The 23,441-nt window shown below is 33.7% G+C and overlaps 1 protein-coding gene across 1 annotated transcript in view; it reads right to left on the reverse strand.

The window, feature by feature from the left end:
- The window catches only part of LOC132756962 (ATP-dependent DNA helicase Q4-like), a 246,443-nt gene extending 224,732 nt beyond the window's left edge, over nucleotides 1–21,711 (reverse strand). The window contains exons 1-13 of the mRNA XM_060748106.1: nucleotides 21,582–21,711; nucleotides 21,297–21,397; nucleotides 18,238–18,271; nucleotides 13,820–14,238; nucleotides 11,944–12,052; nucleotides 10,182–11,104; nucleotides 9,543–9,598; nucleotides 7,241–7,437; nucleotides 6,351–6,500; nucleotides 5,476–5,643; nucleotides 4,320–4,412; nucleotides 3,708–3,844; nucleotides 2,554–2,817 (exon numbers count right to left, since the gene is read on the reverse strand). Coding sequence (XP_060604089.1) covers nucleotides 2,554–2,817; nucleotides 3,708–3,844; nucleotides 4,320–4,412; nucleotides 5,476–5,643; nucleotides 6,351–6,500; nucleotides 7,241–7,437; nucleotides 9,543–9,598; nucleotides 10,182–11,104; nucleotides 11,944–12,052; nucleotides 13,820–14,238; nucleotides 18,238–18,271; nucleotides 21,297–21,380 — 2,634 coding nt within the window. The 5' untranslated portion in view covers nucleotides 21,381–21,397; nucleotides 21,582–21,711. The remainder of the gene's footprint in view (nucleotides 1–2,553; nucleotides 2,818–3,707; nucleotides 3,845–4,319; nucleotides 4,413–5,475; nucleotides 5,644–6,350; nucleotides 6,501–7,240; nucleotides 7,438–9,542; nucleotides 9,599–10,181; nucleotides 11,105–11,943; nucleotides 12,053–13,819; nucleotides 14,239–18,237; nucleotides 18,272–21,296; nucleotides 21,398–21,581) is intronic.
- Nucleotides 21,712–23,441: the final 1,730 nt, after the last annotated feature.

The following is a 23,441-nucleotide window of genomic DNA, read 5'->3' on the forward strand; positions in this document are numbered from 1 at the left end:
ACGCTATATTTTTGATAATCTAAAGGTAAAATGTTTACATTCAAATCATGTAGATAAAATGTTCATATCTGAACTGTAAGTAAAACATATTATAGGTTAAATGTTCAAATCTCTACTTTAATTTTGACATAAATAAAAACAATTATATCTGAGCTAATTCAACATTTTATGGAACAAAGGTTCATATTTGAGCTGCCAATTCAAAATTGTATGTATAAGAGCTGTTAATTGAAGAAACATTCAAATTTGAGCTGTAAATTCAACATTTTATGTACAGTAAAAACTCGCTAATGAGACCAATGAAGGGACTTTACAAATCTGGTCTTAATAGCAGGTTGGTCTCATTAATGAGTTTGGTCAAACAGAAAACCAGACAATATATCAAGGGATATCATGTACTGTACACATGTTTAATTCTGGGCTAACCTATTTCAAATGAGAAGATATTAAGCATAGACTATTATATTTTTTAAATTCATTTATTTTCTTTTACTTTTTAACATTATAAAATTTTTAAACTTCTTTAGAGGTACAAAAAGTATTATGAATGTCTTTCACCACAAACATATTTTTACATTCTTCTTAAAAGAATGACATGACTTACTCAATTAAATCACCATTTTACTACAAAGTACAATTAACCTGTAATTATTTTCACAGTTTTCATTGCCGATAACAACTTCAAAAACCTAATCGTATCATGTTTATGTTTGTTTAAAATTATGGAACAAAAGAGATAATGATAGCAGCAACACCTCTAAAAAACTTATTGAAAGTTTCCTGTTAAATATTTCTTTGTTTTAATCCTCCAGTTATGACATTAAAGGTGTGAAATTAAGAAATTATCGACAATATTATTGATTATTTCAGGGTATGATACAAAGTAACCTTGACCTCTGCCGTAAATTGGATGTCGTTAAATGTCGTAAAACTAGGACAACTGTTGTTTACATCACGTGTCAAAAAAATTTCAGCAATATACATGCATGTCAATATCAAGGTGAGAAAGTGCCCGCGGTCGTATTTATGGGTTTCCAAATGTACAGAATTTACGAAATGGGACTGAATTTACTGGTCGTATTACGGAATAACAGGGGTGGTCTCAAAATCGGGGTTAGCGACCATTAAAATAAAGAATAAAAAATCGGGTCTTTGAAAAATCGTTTGTATTGGCCGGTTGGTCTCGAAAACGGGGTGGTAGTAAAGTGGGTTTTTACTGTATTAGAGCTATTAATTCAACATTTTATGTATAAAATAAGTATTGAAAAAATTAATTCAATAAATATTCATATCAGAGCTGTAAATTCAACATTTAATTGATAAAATGTTGATATTTGAGCAATAGATTCAATATTCTATGAAATAAATATTAATATTTGAGCTATAAATTCAACATTTTATGGATTAATTTTCAAGCTGTTTTCAATATTTTATGGATATTATTTATGTTCATATTTGAGCTATAAATTCAACAATTTATGAATTTGAGCTGTAAATTCAACATTTTTAAGGATTCAACATTTTTAAGGATTAAATATTCATATCTGAGTATTAATTCAATGTTTTTTAGGTTATTTTAATGCAGTATCTTGTAATTCCCAATTTTTTTTAAACACTACCTACACTGACAGAGCTATGCCACCAGTATGCTAACATATTATGCAATATGCAAATAACGCCCACTATCTATCATTTACCAATATCTTGAGGTAGACATGAAAGATGGATGATGTGGTCCTATGACAACATACAAAAGGTCAAAGGAAATGAAGATAGTGCAGTAAGAAAATGGATCCATTTTGTTATTTATCAAGAAAGTCTTCAACTGCCAGACAAAGAAATTTTTTATGATTATTCATAAGCAAACAGTGGCATAATGACTAAAATGTTTTCTCTTTAAACATCAAATTTGTTGATTAGAACACGAATGAGGTAAATGCTCTCAATTGGAATTAGTATGTCTAAAACTATGACTGGAATGTAACAAAGAAAAAAATATGAACGTTTTCAGTATTTCAAATTTCATATAGAAATAAAAGTATGGAAATGACTGTTCTTGATTTAATTTTTAAGGAGGGTGGGTTAAGACACTATAATACTGTTTAAATATAGCAGTGACATTTAATACCCTCATCCATGCATAAAAATTAAAGCACAGACTGGCATCTAAGAGGATGCTACAACTTTCTAAAAGCTAGACGCAGGTTTTCCTTACATGAAAGAATTAGGAAACCCCTTGCAAAATTTAAGGAAACAGAGATGAAGGTAAAGTTACTAGTATTCTTTAACTTTAACTACTTCATCACAAAAAGCCAATATAAAATACCTGGCCCCAAGGTTAAAAAACCTATTCCTGAGATCAAGCTCAAATATCAGGATTTTCATTGGTCAATTCACATTCTGTGCCTGTCTATGACCAAAATTTAATAATACCTGAGATCTGAGTTTGAGATAAGAATACTTCTTTATAAGCAAGACCCATGATAATCAATCTTTGATAAAGAATTAAACTGTATTTAAAAAGCAACACGAAAAATAATTTAAGATACTTACTTTGCATAGTCTTAGGTAGGAAGGTCTGAAGTTGTGAGACCACTCAGAGAGACAGTGGGCCTCGTCAATACACACAAAGGCTACAGGAGGAAGTGAGGCCATTGAGGCAATTAGAGACATACTACCACCAGCAATTGCTTCCGGAGAGACCAACAAGAACTGTGCCTTGCCTAACTTAACAGATTCTAGGACATTCTCACGTTGTTGAGCTGTCATATTGGTATGCAGACATACACCTCGGATACCATTTGGTAAACCAGTTACCTGAAATAAATTTTGTGAATGAAATAAAAAATTGGGAACAATTACTTTATCAATTAGAAAGGAGGTTAAAGTACCAAAAGCACTACTTGCTACTTTTAATATTAAAAAAGCTAAGCATGTTGGAGACTTCACCTATCAAAACTGCTACTTATAAGAAATTTTAATGTACCTAGTATTTTGTAGAGTTCAAGCACAGAGTTGCTACTTTTTCATCTTTATTGAATATTAGGGAAGTTATGTACAAACTGCTTCATATTAGTGTATTTCAATCTGGTGTTAAATATTGGAGAGTTCAAGTACAAAAATGCTACTTTTCTGTGTATATTTCAATGTTTAGTTGAATATTGAAAAGTTCAAATACAGAACTGCTATTTATTTGTGTAAATTTTACAGTACATGTATTTGGTATATTAAAATGTTCAAATACCAAAATTCCACTTAATATTGTCAATTTTAATGTGTGAAGGGTTTTAGTTTTATGGTTTTGATGCTGATTTCAAGACATTGTTTTTTAAGTCATATTTCAGCAGTCAATCAACCTACCAGGCTTTATTGTATAACTAACAAAAAACTAACCAGTAATTGACAATATTTTAGCAACTGACAGACTATTAATCCCATACGATTTGTGAATCTATGTCAAGCAGCCTCAATGCCTACAATCAATTGTCTAGGAGACATTTTGCCCCACCGAGGTTGAACCAATGGTTCCTGAATCACTTGGAAAATGCTCTCAATATTAAACTATGCTGAGAATTGTGTACCAGATTTATAACTTATAACATGTTAAATTGAGAGTTCAAGTACCGAAATTGCTCCTTGCAAGTGTTTAAAGTAGTACCATCATGGATAGAATTGCTAATTGTTACTGTTAAATACAAACACTGTACCTGATCTTCCATGAGAGAGACAAGTGGTGATATAACCAGGGTTATACATGTCGACCTCTGTGAATATAAATAGGCTGGTAACTGATAACAAAGCGACTTTCCCCCACCTGTAGACAGTACAACAAGGGTAGATAGACCTGAAATACAGATAATGTGATAAATGATACAAAATAAACATGAAGTATATACATATATATACAAACCTAGACAATGAGCTCAGAAATTGTAAGCAACATTATTTCAGATCATGCTCAAGTTCAATACAGGATTTTTTTGACTGCCAGGTTGTATTTTTGCGTATGAAACATGCATAAAATGTAGAAAAATATACTTGTACAGATATATAATAAAGTCTTATTATTAATGCCACTTCTTCAAAATTGTCTGCTTTCGAATTGAAAAAAAAAAACCTGTGCTCATTCACATACAATTAACCTATGCATTCATGCTCTTCCTCCTCATAACAGTAACTGAATTCTTTAACGTTAACTGAATTCTAACGTATTTTTGCCAATGCAAAACCACAAAAAAAAAATATAGAGCTCTATGGATAAATCTGAAGATGTATCATGTGTAAATAAGAATAGGAAAATGAAATATTATCGTGCTCACCACAAAGGATTCTCATGACAGCCTCCTCCTGACCTTGTCGGAAACTGTCAAATCCAAACTTTCTCAACCCTTTCATTACGAACTCAGGTGTTTCTGGAAAAAAAAAATACTTTACAAGATCAGTTCATGCAATACAATAAACAGCTCTGGTGTTACTAAAATGAATTTAAACAAGATATTGTTTCACAAACTACAATGCTCTTGTCCCATAACTGTTATGAAATAAAATAAAATAAAGGAGATAAAGGAAAAAATTAATGAATTATGAAAATTTGACTTTCAAGGTGAAGATCATGAGTCGTATTTCAATATCTCTCCTTAAGAGATTTGTTTGGGTTTTTCTACACCAATTTTAACACAACTTTTGGTCACATCTCAGCAGTTAGTCCACCTAACAGGCTTTAATGGATAACTAACAATAAATGACCAATTTTTAACAAGTGATCCACTACTTGCCTTTTAGTTTATGATTTCTAAATTGGCGGTAAAAGATAAATGACCATTATATTTAATGTCCGAGATCATCTGTCACTGAGAAATGTACTGTGTCCTAGATCTAGATTATAGAATGATGGTTTTATGACCAAGAATAAACTTGTCAACTGAGGGACAATCAAACAGCACTATTACCACATGGTATCAGCAGACATCAGGTGTTGTTATAATAATACAGAAACAATCAAGCCATTGGTAAGTATAATAAATATTCCTTAATCCAGCATAATAACTCCTTAACAGTGTGCTCAACTATTGTCAGTGCTTAATAGTGAAACAAGAGCATGGATAATGTAAAATTTTGATAGGACAGAGCATGGTGCTTTTCTAAGTTCAAACGGGGCAATAATTTGGTCAAAAACCATGTTAATGTTATGGGCCCTTGATTGTGACCTCCTGCATGTATTATCCTCTTAAATTATTTTGTGAAGTTTCAACCGATTTCCTCAAGGTTTTAGAAAAAACCAGCATTGCACACAGAAACTTAACCAAAGTGTGACATCCACATCCATGTCTAGGGATGAGTACATTAGCTCTCCCTGTTCTTCCAATACTGGAAGTTAGTGAAGTAATTCAATGTTAGTAATCATTACCACTCCTTAACAAAGGATGTGTTTAAAATTTAATGGAAGATGTAATAGGTAAAAAGTGTTGTACGTACCTGGGATGTCTCCTCCCTCTGCACATTCTATAAGAGGTTCCATTGCCGGTGGCGCAATCATTGTTTCCTTGTGTGACCTAACGATACCTGACTGTATATCTAGATCAATGTCTTCCTCCATAGCAGAGACATCTGGTGGTGGTGATGATACTGTCCCACCTTCTGTTGCTTCAATATTTAAGGAATAGAGAGATCATTATATACTATGGCCAGAGTTCCTTCAAGGATGTGATTCAAAACTACAGAATCTAAAGTCCCTTACTGTATTTGAACCACAGCAGTGAGGGGCAAGTGGTTTGAAGTCACTCAGCCATGGACACTCCTAATAGTATAGTGGAGAGGCAAATAATAGTTAACTTTACTACTGTTTTATGATAAGCAAAAAAATAATGTTGACTTGATAAAACACTCACTGGCCACTCTTTGTTTCTTAGTCCAGTGTCAAGTGATTATTGATTGGCATGTGATTTTTGATTGGCATAAAGAGGACACTGAACTTTCCAATGAGTCCTCAATCAACAGTTTTTTTTTTGTTTTTACGTCTTTTTTCCAACAGTATTTCAGTCATATAGGCATGTAGTTTCCAAACCATCAGTCCTGGAGAGTTAAAACCATCGTTCTTGGAGAGTTACACCAGTACTAGACTACCTTCCTTCGCGCTAAACTACCAAAGCATCTCCCGGGGATCTTACCCACGACAAAGAGGTAACTAGATCAAAATTCATCAATTCTAACCCCTCGACCACAGAGGCGGTCCATCAATCAACAAAAATGGTGCACAGAGTTATTAGCAGTGCAGAAAAAAGGGTATGAGACAGTACAAAAATCTAAAACATTTCATTATTTTATGACCAAACCCAAGATTATATACATACCAGTCTGTTCTTGCATCACACTTGTTTTTGTTTCTGATTTTGCAGGCCTTTGTATTGGACAACCTTTTGCCATCATGGCTGCCTCTTGCATGCTGGGAAAATCTTCATCCTGGACTGGTTCCTTATCATAATGACTTTTAGACTGTATTCCTTTATTTTTTGTTTGAAAAAGATAAAATATTTAAACATTTACCCACAGGCTACATATTGTCATTGCAAACAATTAAGTTTGAAGGTGCTAGAAGATAATTGTTATTCAATCAAATTGTAACAGGCACATGCTGCAAGGTTAGCACAAGTTCTGACATATGAAATGAATGACTTTAAAATAAGACCAAGTCAACTTTTAATGTTACGCAATTAATAAAATAAAAACTATCAAGAGATAAATGTTTCACCCCCCCCCCCCCCCCCCCCCAACCTGATGATTTTCTAAATTGGACCTGATCTGCTTCCAATTTTCGAGAATATCAAGATATAAATTTGAGCCATGTCACGAAAAAAACCCAACATAATGGGTTTGCCACCAGCATGGATCCAGACCAGCCTGTGCATCCACGCAGTCTGATCAGGATCCATGCTGTTCGCTATCAGTTTCTCTACTTGCTATACTTGCTACTTGCGCAGGCTGGTCTGGATCCCTGCTGGTCGCAAACCCATTATATTGGTTTTGTCATGACGTGGCTCAAATCTTTTTTCAGTTTAAGCAGATAAAGGATTAAGATTCTGGCTTTCAGACAAGAAATGTTTTTCAGTTATGGTTAACTAAAAATTTAATTTGCTTGCTTTTTTCAATTAATACAACAGAGCATTTCATACCTCAGTTAAACATACAGTAGGTCAACAAATAGTAAAAACATTTTTTTTTTAATTGTCTTTGATTAACTTACCTGTACATTTGTTTGCCCAATGCCCTGACTGGCCACATTTGAAACATGCGTCCCCGTAGCTTTTACTACGTGCCTGCATCTTCTCCTTCCACATCTTACGTTTGTACTGCGGGCCGGTCAACTGACGTCCCTTCTTTTTGTAAGTCTTTATTTTCATGTTCAGTCTGATAAAATTGTCATTAGAAATTTTTTTGGCTCTGAAAAATAGAAGAAAAATAGAAAGTTAAGAATACAACCATCAATTTTAATATTTATTTTCCATGTACAGTGTTAGTAAACAGTTTTTCAGAGTCTTATAAGACGCAAATTCTATAGGTTCCCTATAGATTTAACCCTTAGCCAGCTGGCAGTAACTGGTTCTTCCCATGATCAAGATCAGCTGGCATGTCTGTGATATTTGATCATTTTACCTAACAAGAACTGTCGGAGGATGGTAAGGCTAGAATATTCGAAAAAGTTGTCACCAGGGTGTTTTATTGAGTATAATAATGCTTACCTATGAATACATAAAAAGGTACAAAGGCTTGTTATTAAGGTGTTTTATCAAGTAAATCACTGCTTTATTATTATGAATGCATAAAATTATCCTTAAAAAGGCACATACCCTCCAGTAGTTATGGAGATAACAGCTTACAAGCAAAACTTTACCATGAATTTCTAAGTTGAAAAGGGGGAGAAAAATCAGCCTAAATGCAAGATACAGTTATGGAACTTGGTCAGTGACATACAATTATGCCCCTAAATGCATATGTGAAGTTTTAAATAAAAATCTCTGATAGTGATTGGGTTTTGTAAACATTAACCAAGAGACTAAGTGAAAAAGGGGGAGATAAATCAGCCTAAATACATGACATAGATATGAGTGCTGTTTAGTGATCATTATTTATGACCACAAATATATATATATAAATATATTTATGAAGTTTCAGGTTTGTATCTTTAATAGTTTTAGAGATATGCAAAAACTGCATGTTAAACTTAACCAAAAAAGGAGTTTTTTTGTACAAAAGGGAGCATTATTCAGTCAAAATACATGGCAGAGTAATGAATCATGAGATGTGACCTTCAATTATAACCCTAAGTACATATGTAAAGTTTCAAGTAAATATCTTTGAAGACATTTAATCAAAATTTCTAAGTTTCAAAGGTCCAAATCATTCTGCAAACATTGCAATGCAACTTTGCAAACTGATGTGCATTGTTACTATAAAACAATATTGTAAATTTCAATTGAATATATTTGACTTTACAAAAGAACTTAACCAAAATTAATCAAAAAGTTAAAAGACGGGCATAATTCTGTAAATATTGTAGGCAGAGGTATCCAACTTGTCAATTTGATGTACATTGTAACTATATATAAGTATTGTAAGTCTCAAGCAATAATTGAGATATTTGACTTTACAAAAAACTTTAACCAACGCAGACTCTGAAGCAGATGCCAGGGTGACTACAAAAGCTCTCCATATTCTTCGAATAGTCAAGCTAAAAATGATCAATGATATTGCCCAGACTTAAATATGAGATATTGGATTGGTTTGAGTTAATTTATGAGCCATATCATGCTATTTCATCAAAATTTACTTATTTTCCTCTATTCCCCCAACCATTATTCATCAGTTGTCATCTGGTATAGACTTAAATAAAAGTAAGTCTATTGCACAGGTTAGGTTTACATTATGTCTGGCACTACTTTATTATACAAGTCTATCTGTAATGAAAAGCCCCTTTTTATCACATGTTATTTCAAAGCACTACACACAAAAAAAACACAGCAAAGTCATTGAGAAACCATGTCATTGTTTAGAATGTCATCCACTGACTTAAAAATTGATTGAATAGGTCATAACATTTTATATGAAAAGGGTGTAATATCAAGAATTGTAACATCCCCCTTACTTTTCCGCTTTCAAACAACCAAAGCATTTCATTTCATTATTACACAATACATGCTTGCATGTCACATGACATCTATGATGTGGTGTCAATAAACCATTAAGTAGGTCATGAAAATGACTTCTCCATTTAATTTTTATCAATTCTATTGCTGTGAGCATGACAGAATGGAAAAGGATCCTATTTTTTCTCTTGCCTTGTCATATAATAATGCATTGCTTTATCCTTCAAATGCTTTGTAATTAATAAAATTACTGCACATTTTAACTCACACATTGCATTGTTTTACAACAATAAACTCAAAGTTTTTTTATATTTATTCCTATCCTAAGAATTGGCATGTTTATAATACACTAACACAATTAAGTTATGTGATACAAAGCTTTTAAAAATCAATGTATATTACCTTGGAGGTTTCTTTACAACTGATGTTGTTGCCACCTGGCCGTCATCTTCTACAGCCTGAAAAAAAGAAACAAATAGATTCAACATATGAACCACAATTATAAGTAATAGTTTGGAAGTGTGGTGGCTTACCAAAATGATGATGCCAACGTTCAAGTGAGTAGGCTAGATCTCCCTATTATATAAAATTTAATAGTGAAGATAACAAGAGCTGTCCGTAGGACAGCAACGCTCGACTATTCTTTGTTCTTGATAGTAAAAAAAATTGCTTGATACAGTTACCTCCTCCTGTTTACAGGTTGGGGTCATGATGGAGAACAAGTGTGCAAAGTTTTTACATAATGTCTCTGACCATAACTTTGACCCAAGTATTGTCAATAATCTGTTCTCTGCACATCATCTTGTTATGGTTCACATTTCTGCCATGTAGTTTCAATTTCCTTCCATTCATGGTGGTGTAGACAAGAAATTGCTAACAGATGGACCAACTGTCAGGTGTATCATATTATTCACCATTTTTATTTTTGGAGTATCAGAAGACTGAATTTGGCTTCTACTTTATGCATAAATGTCAATGGTATATGCTTCAAGAGAATCATAAGGATAAATATTTTGAATAATAAACTGAAAAACAACTTACAACAGTTCCTTCATTTGTCTTTCTTTTCTTTGCTGCTGGCTGTGCCTTTGATGTTTTCTTTCTTTTTTTTACTGCAATTTCTTCACCATCACTTTCACCAGAATTTTTATCAGGTTTCTCAAACTCTTCATCAGACTCTATGACTCTCCTTTTAGTAGATTTACTTGACTTTGCAACAGTTTTAGCTTTAGCGGACTTGGCCACTGCTTTCCTCTTTGATCTAGGTTTAGGGCTATCACTGTCCGAACCATCATTATAATCAAATTTATTAATATCATTCCCAATGCTATCACCATCTTCACCAGAAACAATATTAACTTTTTGTGGCTCTGCTTTTTTTAAGTCTGCAGGACTTTCAGACCTTTCCTTGTCAATGCTTATTTTATCTTCAGATTTCAATTTCATTTCTTGATATTCACTGTCATTAAAATTTTTAATTTCAGATTCTTTCTTTGCTGCTTTTCTTTTTTCACTCTGATTTTCTTTTTTCTTCATACTTCTTTTAGATCTTTTCACAGCCTCATTCTCATCATCTCTTATGAGTTTAGAGACTGGCATATTCCAAGAGTGTCCGCCTGTCTCTCCACCTTTATCATCATCATCATCCTCCTCATCACGATGATCAGTTTCATTGTCAAATTTAAATTCGTCATGATCAAGCTGCTCTTCCTCAATCATCATCTCCTCTCTACGCTTACTGATCAAGCTTGACAATTTACCAGGTAGGAATGTCTGTTTTGGTTTGGCTTTAGTTTGGAACTTATTCATAAACACGTCTGAACCTGGTTCTTCTGAATCTTGCACTTTACCCTTATACTTAGTAATAGAAAATGCCTTTTCAAAAACTTTTCCAAAATTTGCATGTTTTGGAACTTCTACAGGATTTGGACAACCATCGACATCATCAGGACCATCTGCAGTTTCTTTATAAATATAAGAGATATAATTCTTATACAAAATTGTAATAGTCTATCCTGAATTTAATTTACAAACTCTCAAGAACCGTTGTTATATCAGAAATCTGTAATATAATCTGTGAATGCTATTATATTAAACTGTCTGACATTTTCAGAATACTTATGAAAAAAAATAGGATAAAGGTTGTTGTATTCTTGGTAAATACAATAGGACAATGCCCTGAACAGTGTTGCTTATATTTAAAGCAGGGGTGTTTTTTTAGGACTTCAGAGAAAAATATTTTATGAGGAAAAGTTTTGGACTAATTTAAGAGGAAAAGTTTTGAACACTTTTTTTTTCTGAAAAAAATAAAAACAGTGCTGTTAAAAGACATAACATATTGAAGATTTTTTTTATCTATAATGTGTTTGTTTTTACAATGCTTGAATGGAAACAGTACATGTATTTCAATATTTAATAAATTATAAAACACTTTGAGTGTGAATGGTGATAAAAAAAAGGCCACTGCAAGCAGTATTGAGTCAGGACAGCCTTTACTTTAATCCCAGTATAATAGGACCAGGCCCACACTGTTTGTTACCAACTTTTCGGATTTCCCTATCTCAATCCCCTCAACAAAAAATACAAAATCTATGTACATCAATCAGATGCAGCTGCATTGTTTACAAGACCATAAATGCTTTTTCTTTGCCTTCTAATCAAATGGTGGTTAACGACCTTATTCTCAGTCACTATTTTGCACAAAAAGGTGTTTAAACTCAAAGACCATATTTATAAAATCTATCTTTAAACAAAATAATATGATATATGAGCCGAAAACACTACATTGTATATGTAACTATACCTGGCATATCATTTAACCTGTCATTGGGTTCACCAGCATCTGGTTTATAAGGTTTTACAGGTCTCGGTGTGTCAGGTTTTTTCCATAGTCTTGTTTGTTGTTTCATCATCTGTTATATAACAAAATTTGTGTGATTTAACCAACAAAATCATACAGTAAATCATAAACCTGTATATATTCTGGAAACACAGACTGCCAAATGAAGCAATTTCCCCAAATTTCGACATTGCCTTATTTTCTCAATTGCAATGCTAAAGTTGTTTTATTTAGAAGTAAAAATTAGCATTAAATGTTGACAGTCAAAGAGAAATAATTCAACCTAACAGATTTGCAAGGACACCTAAATAGAGTTTTTCCCCTTTACATGAATTTATATAAAAAATGTTGGTATATTACAAATTAAACAGAATAAAGATTCTCACAACATCTTGCCAGAAGATTCCTTGATTTGCTTGCAATATCTTCCAGATTATTTCATTATCTAATGAATTCTATAAGGGTTTCCATCTGATATTTTCTTTGTCAGAAAGAGTCTCACCAAAGTTAGCTTAGTTCGATAATGTCTTTCAAATATTGACTAGGGGTGTGTGGAAGGTTGAATTTTACATTAGCATGACTCCTTTTTAGCCATTGTTGCAGACAGGATGTGTGATGTCACACTGACGTATTTATTAACTTGAGTTTCGCAAATTTTGAATTATTAAAAATAAAACTGTCTTTGATACATGTCACGTTATTATAAATCTATAAATACCGACTTAAATATTTATTTTCATGTAAAAACATGAGTGCTCAATAAAGATAAAGTAATTCCTTTTTCTTAACTAAAGGCTTCCTAGCTCAGCATCATGGTACATGTTAATTTTATTTCGGTAAACATCGCATAATTCATTATCGAATTGTACTTTCTTTTTACTTTTAAAGTGTGAGAAACAGAAAAATGTATAATAAAAAAATAAGATCGCAATCCACGGTCTCTGAACTGACAAATATTTTTCCGCGATTTTTAATTTTGATTTGTGATTATCCAAGTACTTGGATACACACCCCAGCCTAAATATTGGCTTGGTTAGATAAGCTGCTTCTAATATTTGCTTAGTTAAAAGAAATTCACTGTCATTTGCTTGGTCAGTATCTACCCTTCATTATTTGCTTTTTAAGAGAAACCAACTCTGATATTTCCTTGGTAAGAAAGAACTTCCTATCAACCTCAGTTTAATTAGAAAGAATATCACAATAATATTTGCTTGGTAAGAGATGATACCCAATTGATATTTAATTTTGCTTAATAATTTCTCACCTAATATGACTCAATGACAGTGATTGTTTCTCAACAAACAAGAGCTGTCGGTAGGACAGCACACTCGACAATTCTTAGTGCTAGATAGTAAAAGACCCTTGATAATGTAAAATTTTCTAAATTAACAAAAGGGTTAATTTTTTCTTTAAATCCATGTTACAGTTGTAGGCCTTGGAATAAGTCCTATTATGCTTTCAAAGAAGTGTATAAAATTTAAACTTGTTTCAAAAGCCCTATGTCAATGGAATATGAAAATATCTAAGGTGGTATGTAAACTTTAATGTAAATTCTAAGTAAATGGAAAAAGGGACAAACTTCTGTCAAAATGCTTGATAGAGTTAACTTCTCTTGTGCAAACATTGGATGCATGATGGTGAACAAATTTGCAAAGTTTCAAAGCCATATATCAATGGCCTTTGAAAATATTTGAGGTGGTATGCAAATTTTAACATACGTGGTTACGCCAATGCTCGGGTGAATAGGATTATTAGCTCAACTTATTCTTATCAAATAGTCATTTTTTTTTGTCAAGCTAAAATCATATAATTTCCAAAATATTTCTACATGTATAAATACCTGGGCTTTGTTCAATTTCAATGACTGCTGATACATCTTATTTCCTAATTGTTTCAAGAAAGACGGTGGTTTATTCTTTTCAGGCTGACAACTATTCCCTGACAAACTCTTGTCTGTTGTTGACACCTTCCTATCAAATTGACTTCCCCACACTTCAAAATTGTCAGCATTTTCATTATCAGGTTCGTCATCCACATTTTCATCTGTATATTCACCCTTTGAACTTTTATCTATTATCTCCCCTTCATTTTGAGTTAAATTTTCATTTGTTATCTCCCTTTCATGTTTATTTATAGCATTTTGGAATGTAGTTTCATTGTTTGTATTTGATATTGTGTGTGTTGTACTATCAGCACTTATGTTATCCTTTCTTGGTGTTGGTGCTGTTTTTTTCAGTTTTGTGTACTTAACATATGTTTCTGAAATGGTAATATATAAAATGTCAACGATACATTTAAAATTAACAAGATATGTTTGTAAAACATGTATGCCCCCTATCAGCAGCCAATTAGTCATGTGATAAGGTTATAATGCATGACTTCTGACCCAGTGATCAAAAAATTAATAAGGGTTATCAAGTATCTACTGGTCATGACCTTAACCTTTGACCCCTTGACCCAAAACTCAATAGGGGTCATCTGCTGGTCATGACCAATCATCATACAAAGTTTGAAGTTCCTAGGCCTAAGCGTTTTTAGTTAATTTATCGGAAACTGTTTTTACCTACAAGGTCAATGTGACCTTGACCTTTGACACCTTGACCCCAAAATCAATAGGTCATCTGCTGGTCATGACCAATCACCATACCAAGTTTGAAGTTCCTAGGCCTAAGCGTTCTTTAGTTATTGATCAAAAACCGGTTTTACTTACAATGTCAATGTGACCTTGACCTTTGACCCCTTGATCCCAAAATCAATAGGGGTAATCTGCTGGTCATGACAAATCACCATACTAAGTTTGAAGTTCCTAGGCCTAAGTGTTCTTAAGTTATTGATCAGAAAGCGTTTTTACTTACAAGGTCAATGTGACCTTGACCTTTGCCCCTTGACCCAAAACTCAATAGGGGTCATCTGCTGGTCATGACCAATCATCATACAAAGCTTGAAGTTCCAAGGCCTAAGCATTTTTAGTTAATTGATCGGAAACCGTTTTTACCTACAAGGTCAATGTGACCTTGACCTTTGACCCCTTGACCCCAAAATCAATAGGTCATCTGCTGGTCATGACCAATCACCATACCAAGTTTGAAGTTCCTAGGCCTGAGGGTTCTTAAGTTATTGATTGGAAAGCATTTTTACCTACAAGGTCAATGTGACCTTGCCCTTTGACCCCTTAACCCCAATATCAATAGGGGTCATCTGCTGGTCAGGACCAATCACCATATCAAGTTTGAAGTCTCTAGGCCTAAGGGTTTTGTCGTTATTGATCGGAAACCGTTTTTACCTACAAGGTCAATGTGACCTTGACCTTTGACCCCTTAACCCCAAAATCAATAGGGGTCATCTGCTGGTCATAAACAATCACCATACCAAGTTTGAAGTTCCTAGGCCTAAGGGTTCTTTTTTTATTGATCAGAAACCGTTTTTACCCAAGAGGTCAATGTGACCTTGACCTTTGACCCCTTGACCCCAAAATCAATAGGGGTCATCTACTGATCAGGACCAATCACCATACCTAGTTTGAAGTTCCTAGGCCTAAGGGTTCTTTTGTTATTGATCAGAAACCGTTTTTACCCAAGAGGTCAATGTGACCTTGACCTTTGACCCCTTGACCCCAAAATCAATAGGGGTCATCTACTGGTCATGACTAATCACCATACCAAGTTTGAAGTTCCTAGGCCTTAAAGTTCTTTAGTTATTGATCGGAAACCGTTTTTGCTTACAAGGTCAATGTGACCTTGACCTTTGACCCCTTGACCCCAAAATCAATAGGGGTCATCTACTGGTCATGACCAATCACCATACCAAGTTTGAAGTTCCTAGGCCTAAGGGTTCTTTAGTTATCACTCGGAAACCATTTGGTCTACGGACCGACGGACCGACAGACCCACGGACCGACAAGTGCAAAGCAATATACCCCCTTTTCTTCGAAATGGGGGCATAATAAATCGCTAAAAAAATCATAAGATTTTATAAAAGGTTCCTCTGAAAGTAAATATAAATGAAAAACAGATGCATAGTGTAACAAGGGTGCCATAGTCACAAAATACGCCCGTTTACGAAAAAGCTTTAGATGGAGATGGGGGCATTATGGATAAGTGTTATCTAGCAAGCAAGTTTTTATTCTTGGCACTGTGTTGTTAAATGAACCTTAAAACAAATCAATAGGGAAGATATGCACAGAATGTGTGACCTTGACCTTGGTCGCAGGGACCTGAATTTTATGCACGGCACTCAGCCTCACAATGATGAACATTTGTGCCAAATTATATTGAAATCCCTCTATGCATGTAGAAGTTTTGCTCCAGACAAGTGTTTTTCTATGAGCTCTAACTGTGACCTTCACCTTTGACCTAGAGACTTGGTTTATGTGCAGGGCACTACGTCTCATGGTGGTGAACAATTCTATAAAAGTAACATTAAAATTCCTCCATGCATGTAGAAAATATGCTCCGGACAACATCTGGATATTTAATCATCTCCAGTGACCTTGACCTTGCAAATATTAACCTAAATTAAATGTGTAACACCTGTAGTCATGATAGTTACCATTTGTGCTACAATCCATCAATAAATGATGACTAAATGGTCCCTATAACCATCTTCAAATTTTTATCTGAACTTTGACCTCTATGTGTAACCTTGACTTTGGTCGCAGGGATCTGAATTTTGCATGCGACACTCAGCCTCACAATGGTGAACATTTGTGCCAAGTTATATTGAAAACCCCCTATGAATGTAGAAGTTTTGCTCCGGACAAGCGTTTTTCAATGAGCTCTAAGTGTGACCTTGACCTTTGACCTGGAGACCTGGATCATGCATGGAGCAATACATATCATGGTGGTGAACATTTCCATAAAGTATTATAAAAATTCTTCCATACATGTAGGAGATATGCTCCAGACAAAATCTGGATATTTCACCATCTTTAGTGACCTTGACCTTGCATATATTGACCTAAAGTACATGTGTCACAGCCGTAGTCATTATAATGACCATTTGTGTTACAATCCCTCAATAAATGATGATTAAATCGTCCCTATACACATCTTCATATTTTTATCTTTTTTTTAAACGGGCGTATAAAAAGTACATGAAATTGTAATTTAATAACTAAAAAATTCTGATTTAAGATTTTATTCTAGGGAAATACACTTCATTACAATTCTTAATCTTTGAATGAGCTGAACTGATATTTACTTGAAAATTAAAATATAATTAAATTTCTATGAGAAAGTATTTACATTTGATAAGGTAATTACTGTATGATCTTTATGAACAAATACCAAGTCTACAGAACACCATAGTTATCACAGTTAAGAATCTTGACCAATGAATGAAACATGTGTAAATAAATGATACATTCTTTAGAACATACTCAAGTCCAAGAAAGAGGATTATTTCATGCCCTTTGATTAAATTCTATTTTTAGAATTGAAAGTGAAAGGGGAGTAATTGTGTAAGTCATTTATGAACAAAGTAATAACTTTGTTGTCTCCCTTTGATTAAATTCTATTTACAAAATCTGGATATTTCATCATCTTTAGTGACCTTGACCTTGTATATATTGACCTAAATTATATGTATCACAGCCATAGTCTTGATAATGACCATTTGTGTTACAATCCCTCAATAAATGATGACTAAATGGTCCATATACACATCTTCATATTTTTATCTGAACTTTGACCTCTATGTGTGACCTTGACCTTGGCCGCAAGGACCTGAATCTTGCACGCGACACTCCGCCTCACAATGGTGAACATTTGTGCCAAGTAATATTGAAATCCCTCTATACATGTGGAAGTTTTGCTCCGGACAAGCATTTTTCAATGAGCTCTAAGTGTGACCTTGACCTTTGACCTAGAGACCTGGTTCATGTGCGCGACACTGCTCCTCATAGTGGTGAACATTTTTATGAAGTTTCATTAAAATCCCTCCATACATGTAGGAGATATGCTCCGGACAAAATTGGACGCCGCCCGCCCGCCCGCCCCGCCGCCGCCGACCGCCCGCCCGCCAGGGGCGTTCCCATAATACGTCCCGTTTTTCAAACGGGCGTATAAAAATTATAAAAAAAAATGTTTTACAAAACCAAAATTGTATTTTCAGCCTGTCGATTACAATATCCCTCTTGACCCTTAGACAGATCAGTTGTTGTTGTTGGCACATCTGTTGCCTCACATAAAAATGAAAACCCTGCCTTTACCTCATTGTTCAAAAATAAATGTCAAGCATATGAAAGTAAAATCAACTAACCTTTAATTCTATCTGGTGCAGAGTCAATGTCAACCTGAAATATATATCTAGTAATTTATACAAAGTTGATTTTAACCGCATGCAATGGGAAACAAGGTATTTTTTCAAAATAAAACAAAAGTTTTGCTTTAATATATTTTTTTAGATGATACATAAAGGCATAAAATAAACAGTCAAATCTATACAAATGTAGCCTATGATTGAGGCATTGATATCTTTTGCATATTCATAACATATGCGCTATTCCATTCTAGATTGTGTGTATTTTAGTTAGAATTTCCGCTAGTATCAGTGTGGATTTGCTAAACCAGAGTACATAAAAACAAATCTACAGACTTGAACCGAGGCTAACGCACAAAAATCACAAGGGGTGCGTTCATTCAATGTCATCCTTCCTTGTTGATCATTGTTCTCGTTCTTTACAAACTTAAAATGCCCGATTCCAGGGGAGGGGGAGTGAAAGGCTTATGTTCACAGTTTGACTTTATTATGAGATTGCCTTAAACTCTTCCTAGTCTCAAATAAAAAACACTAGAAATGTGTGCATAGGACACCGTTGCCCCCATACTTCACTGTTTTGTCAATCTTATGACTGTAGGTCAATATTTTTTGGGCTACATGTGCAACAAGGTGGAAACTAAAAATCTTTTATTTAGTAAAGGGCAAGAACTTTACAAATACTAAATAAATCCATAAGCAAACCCCAAAATGCATAAGTACACGTGCTGACCAACATTCTTGTAAACTTTACGGCCTACAGGTCAAATACTTCTTGAGATATGCATGAACAAGTTGAAAAATGCAAATTTATACTAAGTCCAGGGTAATAACTCTAACAAAACTGAAAATAATCCACAAACAAAATCCCAGGTGCATAGCATCACAGTGATGTTGATCATTATTCCTGCAAAGTTTATAGATTCTAACTCAAGCACTCAAGGTACAAATAACTCAACATAATGAATTGTTTTTTACTAAGTCAAGGGTAATAACTCTACAAATACTGGATAAATCCACAAGAGAAATCAAATGTGCACAACAACATATGCTGACCAAAATCCCTGTAAAGTTTCATGACTAGGTTAAATACACTTTGAGCTATGCATGACACAAATTGAAAACTACAAATTTTCAGTTAGTTAAGGGCAATAACTCTGACAAAACATTAATTCACAAGCCAAACCCCAGATGCAAAACTTCACATGCTGATCAACATTCCTGTAAACTTTCATAATCCTATGTACAGCTGTATGGGAGATAATGAATGGAAACTGAAAATTTCTTCTTTTTTTTCAAAGTTCAAGAGGGATGACACTGTCAAAAATCATCAAACCATGACCAAATTTGACCTTGACCTGCATATTCCTATGACATAATTTTTATTAATAAATTAAATTTGAGTTGAATGTGTAAAATTATTGGAGAGAAAATGAACAAAAACTGAAATTTCTATTTTTTTCAAAGTTAAGAGGCATAATTCTGTCAAAAATCATCGAACAATGACAAAATTTTAACTTGACCTAGACATTCTTATGGCATACATCATTAATTTTTTTTAGTTGAATGTGTACAACCATTGGGTAGATAATGAACAGAAACTGAAAATTTCTTATTTTTTTCAAAAGTGAAAGGGGCATAACTGCCAAAAACCATCGAACCATGACCAATGTCCAAATTCCAACATGACTTGGGCATTCCTTTGAGGTATCAAATATAAAATACTACATAGTTACAAGAATCAAATCAAAATATCAAATCAGGTTGAAAGAAATCAAATTGAACATTTGGTGAATCACTGTGCACAGCCTTCAACCCTTTAGCAACATGGTTAGTGCCATCCATATACTCGAGAGGTTGGATCAATGCCCCTTTTAAGGTATACAATAACACATATACATGTATCATATATAGTAATCCAAGAATTTATTCTAGCAAGCATCCCTCTTATCCCAATGAGTGCTTATTCAGTGTTTCTGCCAGAGCGCGTTTTTGCGTTTTTGGCGCACTATTTTCAGCCATGACGCAATGAAATTTAGTTAGTGCGAATTTTGTGACGCAAGAATTTCACCATCGCTGATTTCAACACAAGTCAGATATACAGACTATAAACTCTCAATTCAGTATAAAAATGTACGGAATGTTTACCGTGGGCTCCACTATAATTTTAATGAGAAATGAAATTTACCGGGTCCGTGGTCCGGCATTTAGCCAATTTCAACTAGTTAATAAACGCTTGCATTTATACGTTACTGCATATATTGAAAGCGCCCAGACAAAATTATTTATTTTGTTGTCGTCATATTCTGCGAACGAATAACTGTCTGCTGGAAAATGCAGTCTGCGTATATGTTAGTGTTCATCTCTGCTGTTCTACAGAAATTAGAAACTTCAAAGGGAGCGATAGCGACAGGAGAATGTTTCTAATTTCTGTAAAACAGCTAAGGATGAACACTAACATATTTAGTGTCAAGCTTTATTTGGCCCTTGATTACGTCACTAGGCGGTACTATGAAGCACTATGAAAAATAGAAGGCGACTATGAACGAATTTCAATATAGTATCGACTTTCTTTCTTCTATGAAAATTAACACACATAATTTTTAAGAAATACAGCGTTATTATTGGATGACAAATAATCCAAAATAGCAGAGATTGACCAATTTCTTCACGAAAAATATACAAAATATTGTAAATAAAACTTATAAAGTGTTACCTGTTGTTTTTTTTTACATTTTTGTTAAATTTATTGGCATGACCCTTATGAATTTTAAATGACCCCTAAAATATCATACAGGGGGTCATAAAAGACCCTCAGAAAATCAGAGCTGGCAGAAACACTGCTTATTTATTATAAAGCCAAGAGTAAATATTTCATATTAACCTAAATTTTATATATTGTCTTGATCACTGACAAAGTAATAAATACCAGTAAAAGTCTGTGAAAGTACAGTTCTTATCATTGTTGAAAATTTTGGGAAATTCTGAGTACTGTTGTACCCAAGAACACCATAATTTGTGACAATAACATTTCAAAATCATTGTCATGCATGTACATGTACCTTATTTGGTTTTCGGCCATTCTCTTTCCAAAACTCCGTCTCCCACTGTTTCAAGGCTCTTTTAAGATCCACAACATCTGCCATTTGAGGATTTTTTTTATCTAAAATTAGACATAGTACATAACTACTTTATCTGAATCAACAGAGGATTTTAATGCATACATGTAGATTCTACAATGAATGTTTAGGAGAAAACGCTATCGCGAAAATATGTTGCTTAATAGTGCTGATCAGACTACATTTCTTAAAACATATAAATAAAGGTAGGTAAAACTAGAAAATGACCTTGACAAATATCTTCTTTCACCTAAAATGGTTGTCACTCTTTAATAACTCAAAAACTAGAGGAAAAGTTATAACTTTATATCTTTAAATTTGACAGATTTCCGCGCTAAATCAAAGTCAGTCAGGCGCTTGTTTTCATGATTTTTAAGGTTGAACATGGATAAATTTTTATCTTCATTATTATGGTGTACTAAATTTAATTAGTGCTCGCCAATTTTTTTAAGCCAATCACCGACGAGGATTTTTCAAATTTTCAGGTTTCAAATCTTAATAGAACAGATTTTATATAAACTGGACGTTTTATATTATAAAACGCAAGTGGGCGGAGCTAAGTTTCGAAGAGCGCTAAAGTGAAATATACGCATGTGCAGAGATCTTGAAGTTCACGCCTACTAATCAATATTTATGCATCATGTTTTTTCCGTACACGCACATGTATATCGTCACTACGGCATAGAATTAAAAAAAGAGGTTCATTGAAATGAAAACAGGCAAAATAACAGTAAAAATGTTTTATTATACTTACGGAACCAGTATCATTTTATAATTTCCAAATAAAAAGTTCACTTATTCCAACAAAGTATATATTTCTTACTTTTAATGTAAATATTATGTACAGCCCGTGCCGCTGCAAAACCGAAAGTAGGGCGTTTTTATTAATTTTACATTTTTTTTGACAATATACTCACTGCCATTTGTCCGAAGATGATATGTATATGAACATAATAAATGTGTATGATGCATATATAATCAAGCTACAGGTTCATTTCAGCCCGGAAAATATGTCGAGGTGACGGGCGAGGCAAGACATGTCGACTTTTGTAGCTTATTGTGAAGTTGCAGTACATGAAAATCGGGCACATGACAAATCAGCACATAAATAAAACATTCAAGTGTTCCGTGGTATACATCTTTTCTACGTGTCATACCTCCTTTCCTTATTACAATGAATTTTTACTGCATTGTTATCCATCGCTGGTTTGTTTTTTAGCAGAGAATGACCTGTGTATGTTCAAAGAGAGTACCGTTTGAGAATATTTCGCAAAGAGGGTACCGATATGGATATGCATCGTGATATTGTCTGATTTACCTAGACAGAATGCGGGAATAAGCTATGCAAAACACGTGATCCGAAAATGTGTACCGCTACCTCTTCCAAATATGGTTATACACATTTAGGCTATCGTGTGACGTCACGCAGTGTGTTGGGCGGAAAAAAAATGGGCGGAGCACTAAGCCGGTTAGAGTGCATATTGGATGTTCTTCGTAAATTAGAAAGCTACAGTCGCTTCGCAAGCTCCGCTCCTTTTTAGCTTTCTTATTTACGAAGAACACCCAATATGCACTCTAACCTATACGTAATAGAAATAAGACAATCGTAACAACTCGGCAATCTCCGTCAAGTTCGGAAAATTCTTGAAGTCGCCCGAGGAGTTCCGATTGAGAAATAAGATAAACACATTTAGTATTTCTTTTCATAAAGTAATAAAATACAAAAAAATAGGATAAAGTTTACTGAGTTTCGAAAATATCGTTGCCATCTTTGAATCACTATTTATCTTGTTTCGAACCGGATATCGACAACAAACATTTAATAACAACTTTTTAGAAAGATACATATGTAAAAGAATATTTAGCATCTTTTCTTGCTATCCTTTTTAGTTTTAAATTGAATTGATTATTCATGAAAAGATTTCATTAATTTTCATTTGTTCATCATGCAGTGCTCACGAAAAATCTAATGAGGACCAAAATGTAAGAAAACATAAAAATTGGAGTTGTTAGATTTTTATAAATCAACTGTGTTCAGTTTCTTTTTCTTTAAACCTAAGAGTTAAAAAACCAGTTTTAACTTAGTAA

The sequence above is a fragment of the Ruditapes philippinarum genome, unplaced genomic scaffold, assembly GCF_026571515.1.
Source record: "Ruditapes philippinarum isolate M1 unplaced genomic scaffold, ASM2657151v2 ctg568_1_1_1_1, whole genome shotgun sequence".
NCBI classification, from domain to species: Eukaryota; Metazoa; Mollusca; class Bivalvia; order Venerida; family Veneridae; genus Ruditapes; species Ruditapes philippinarum.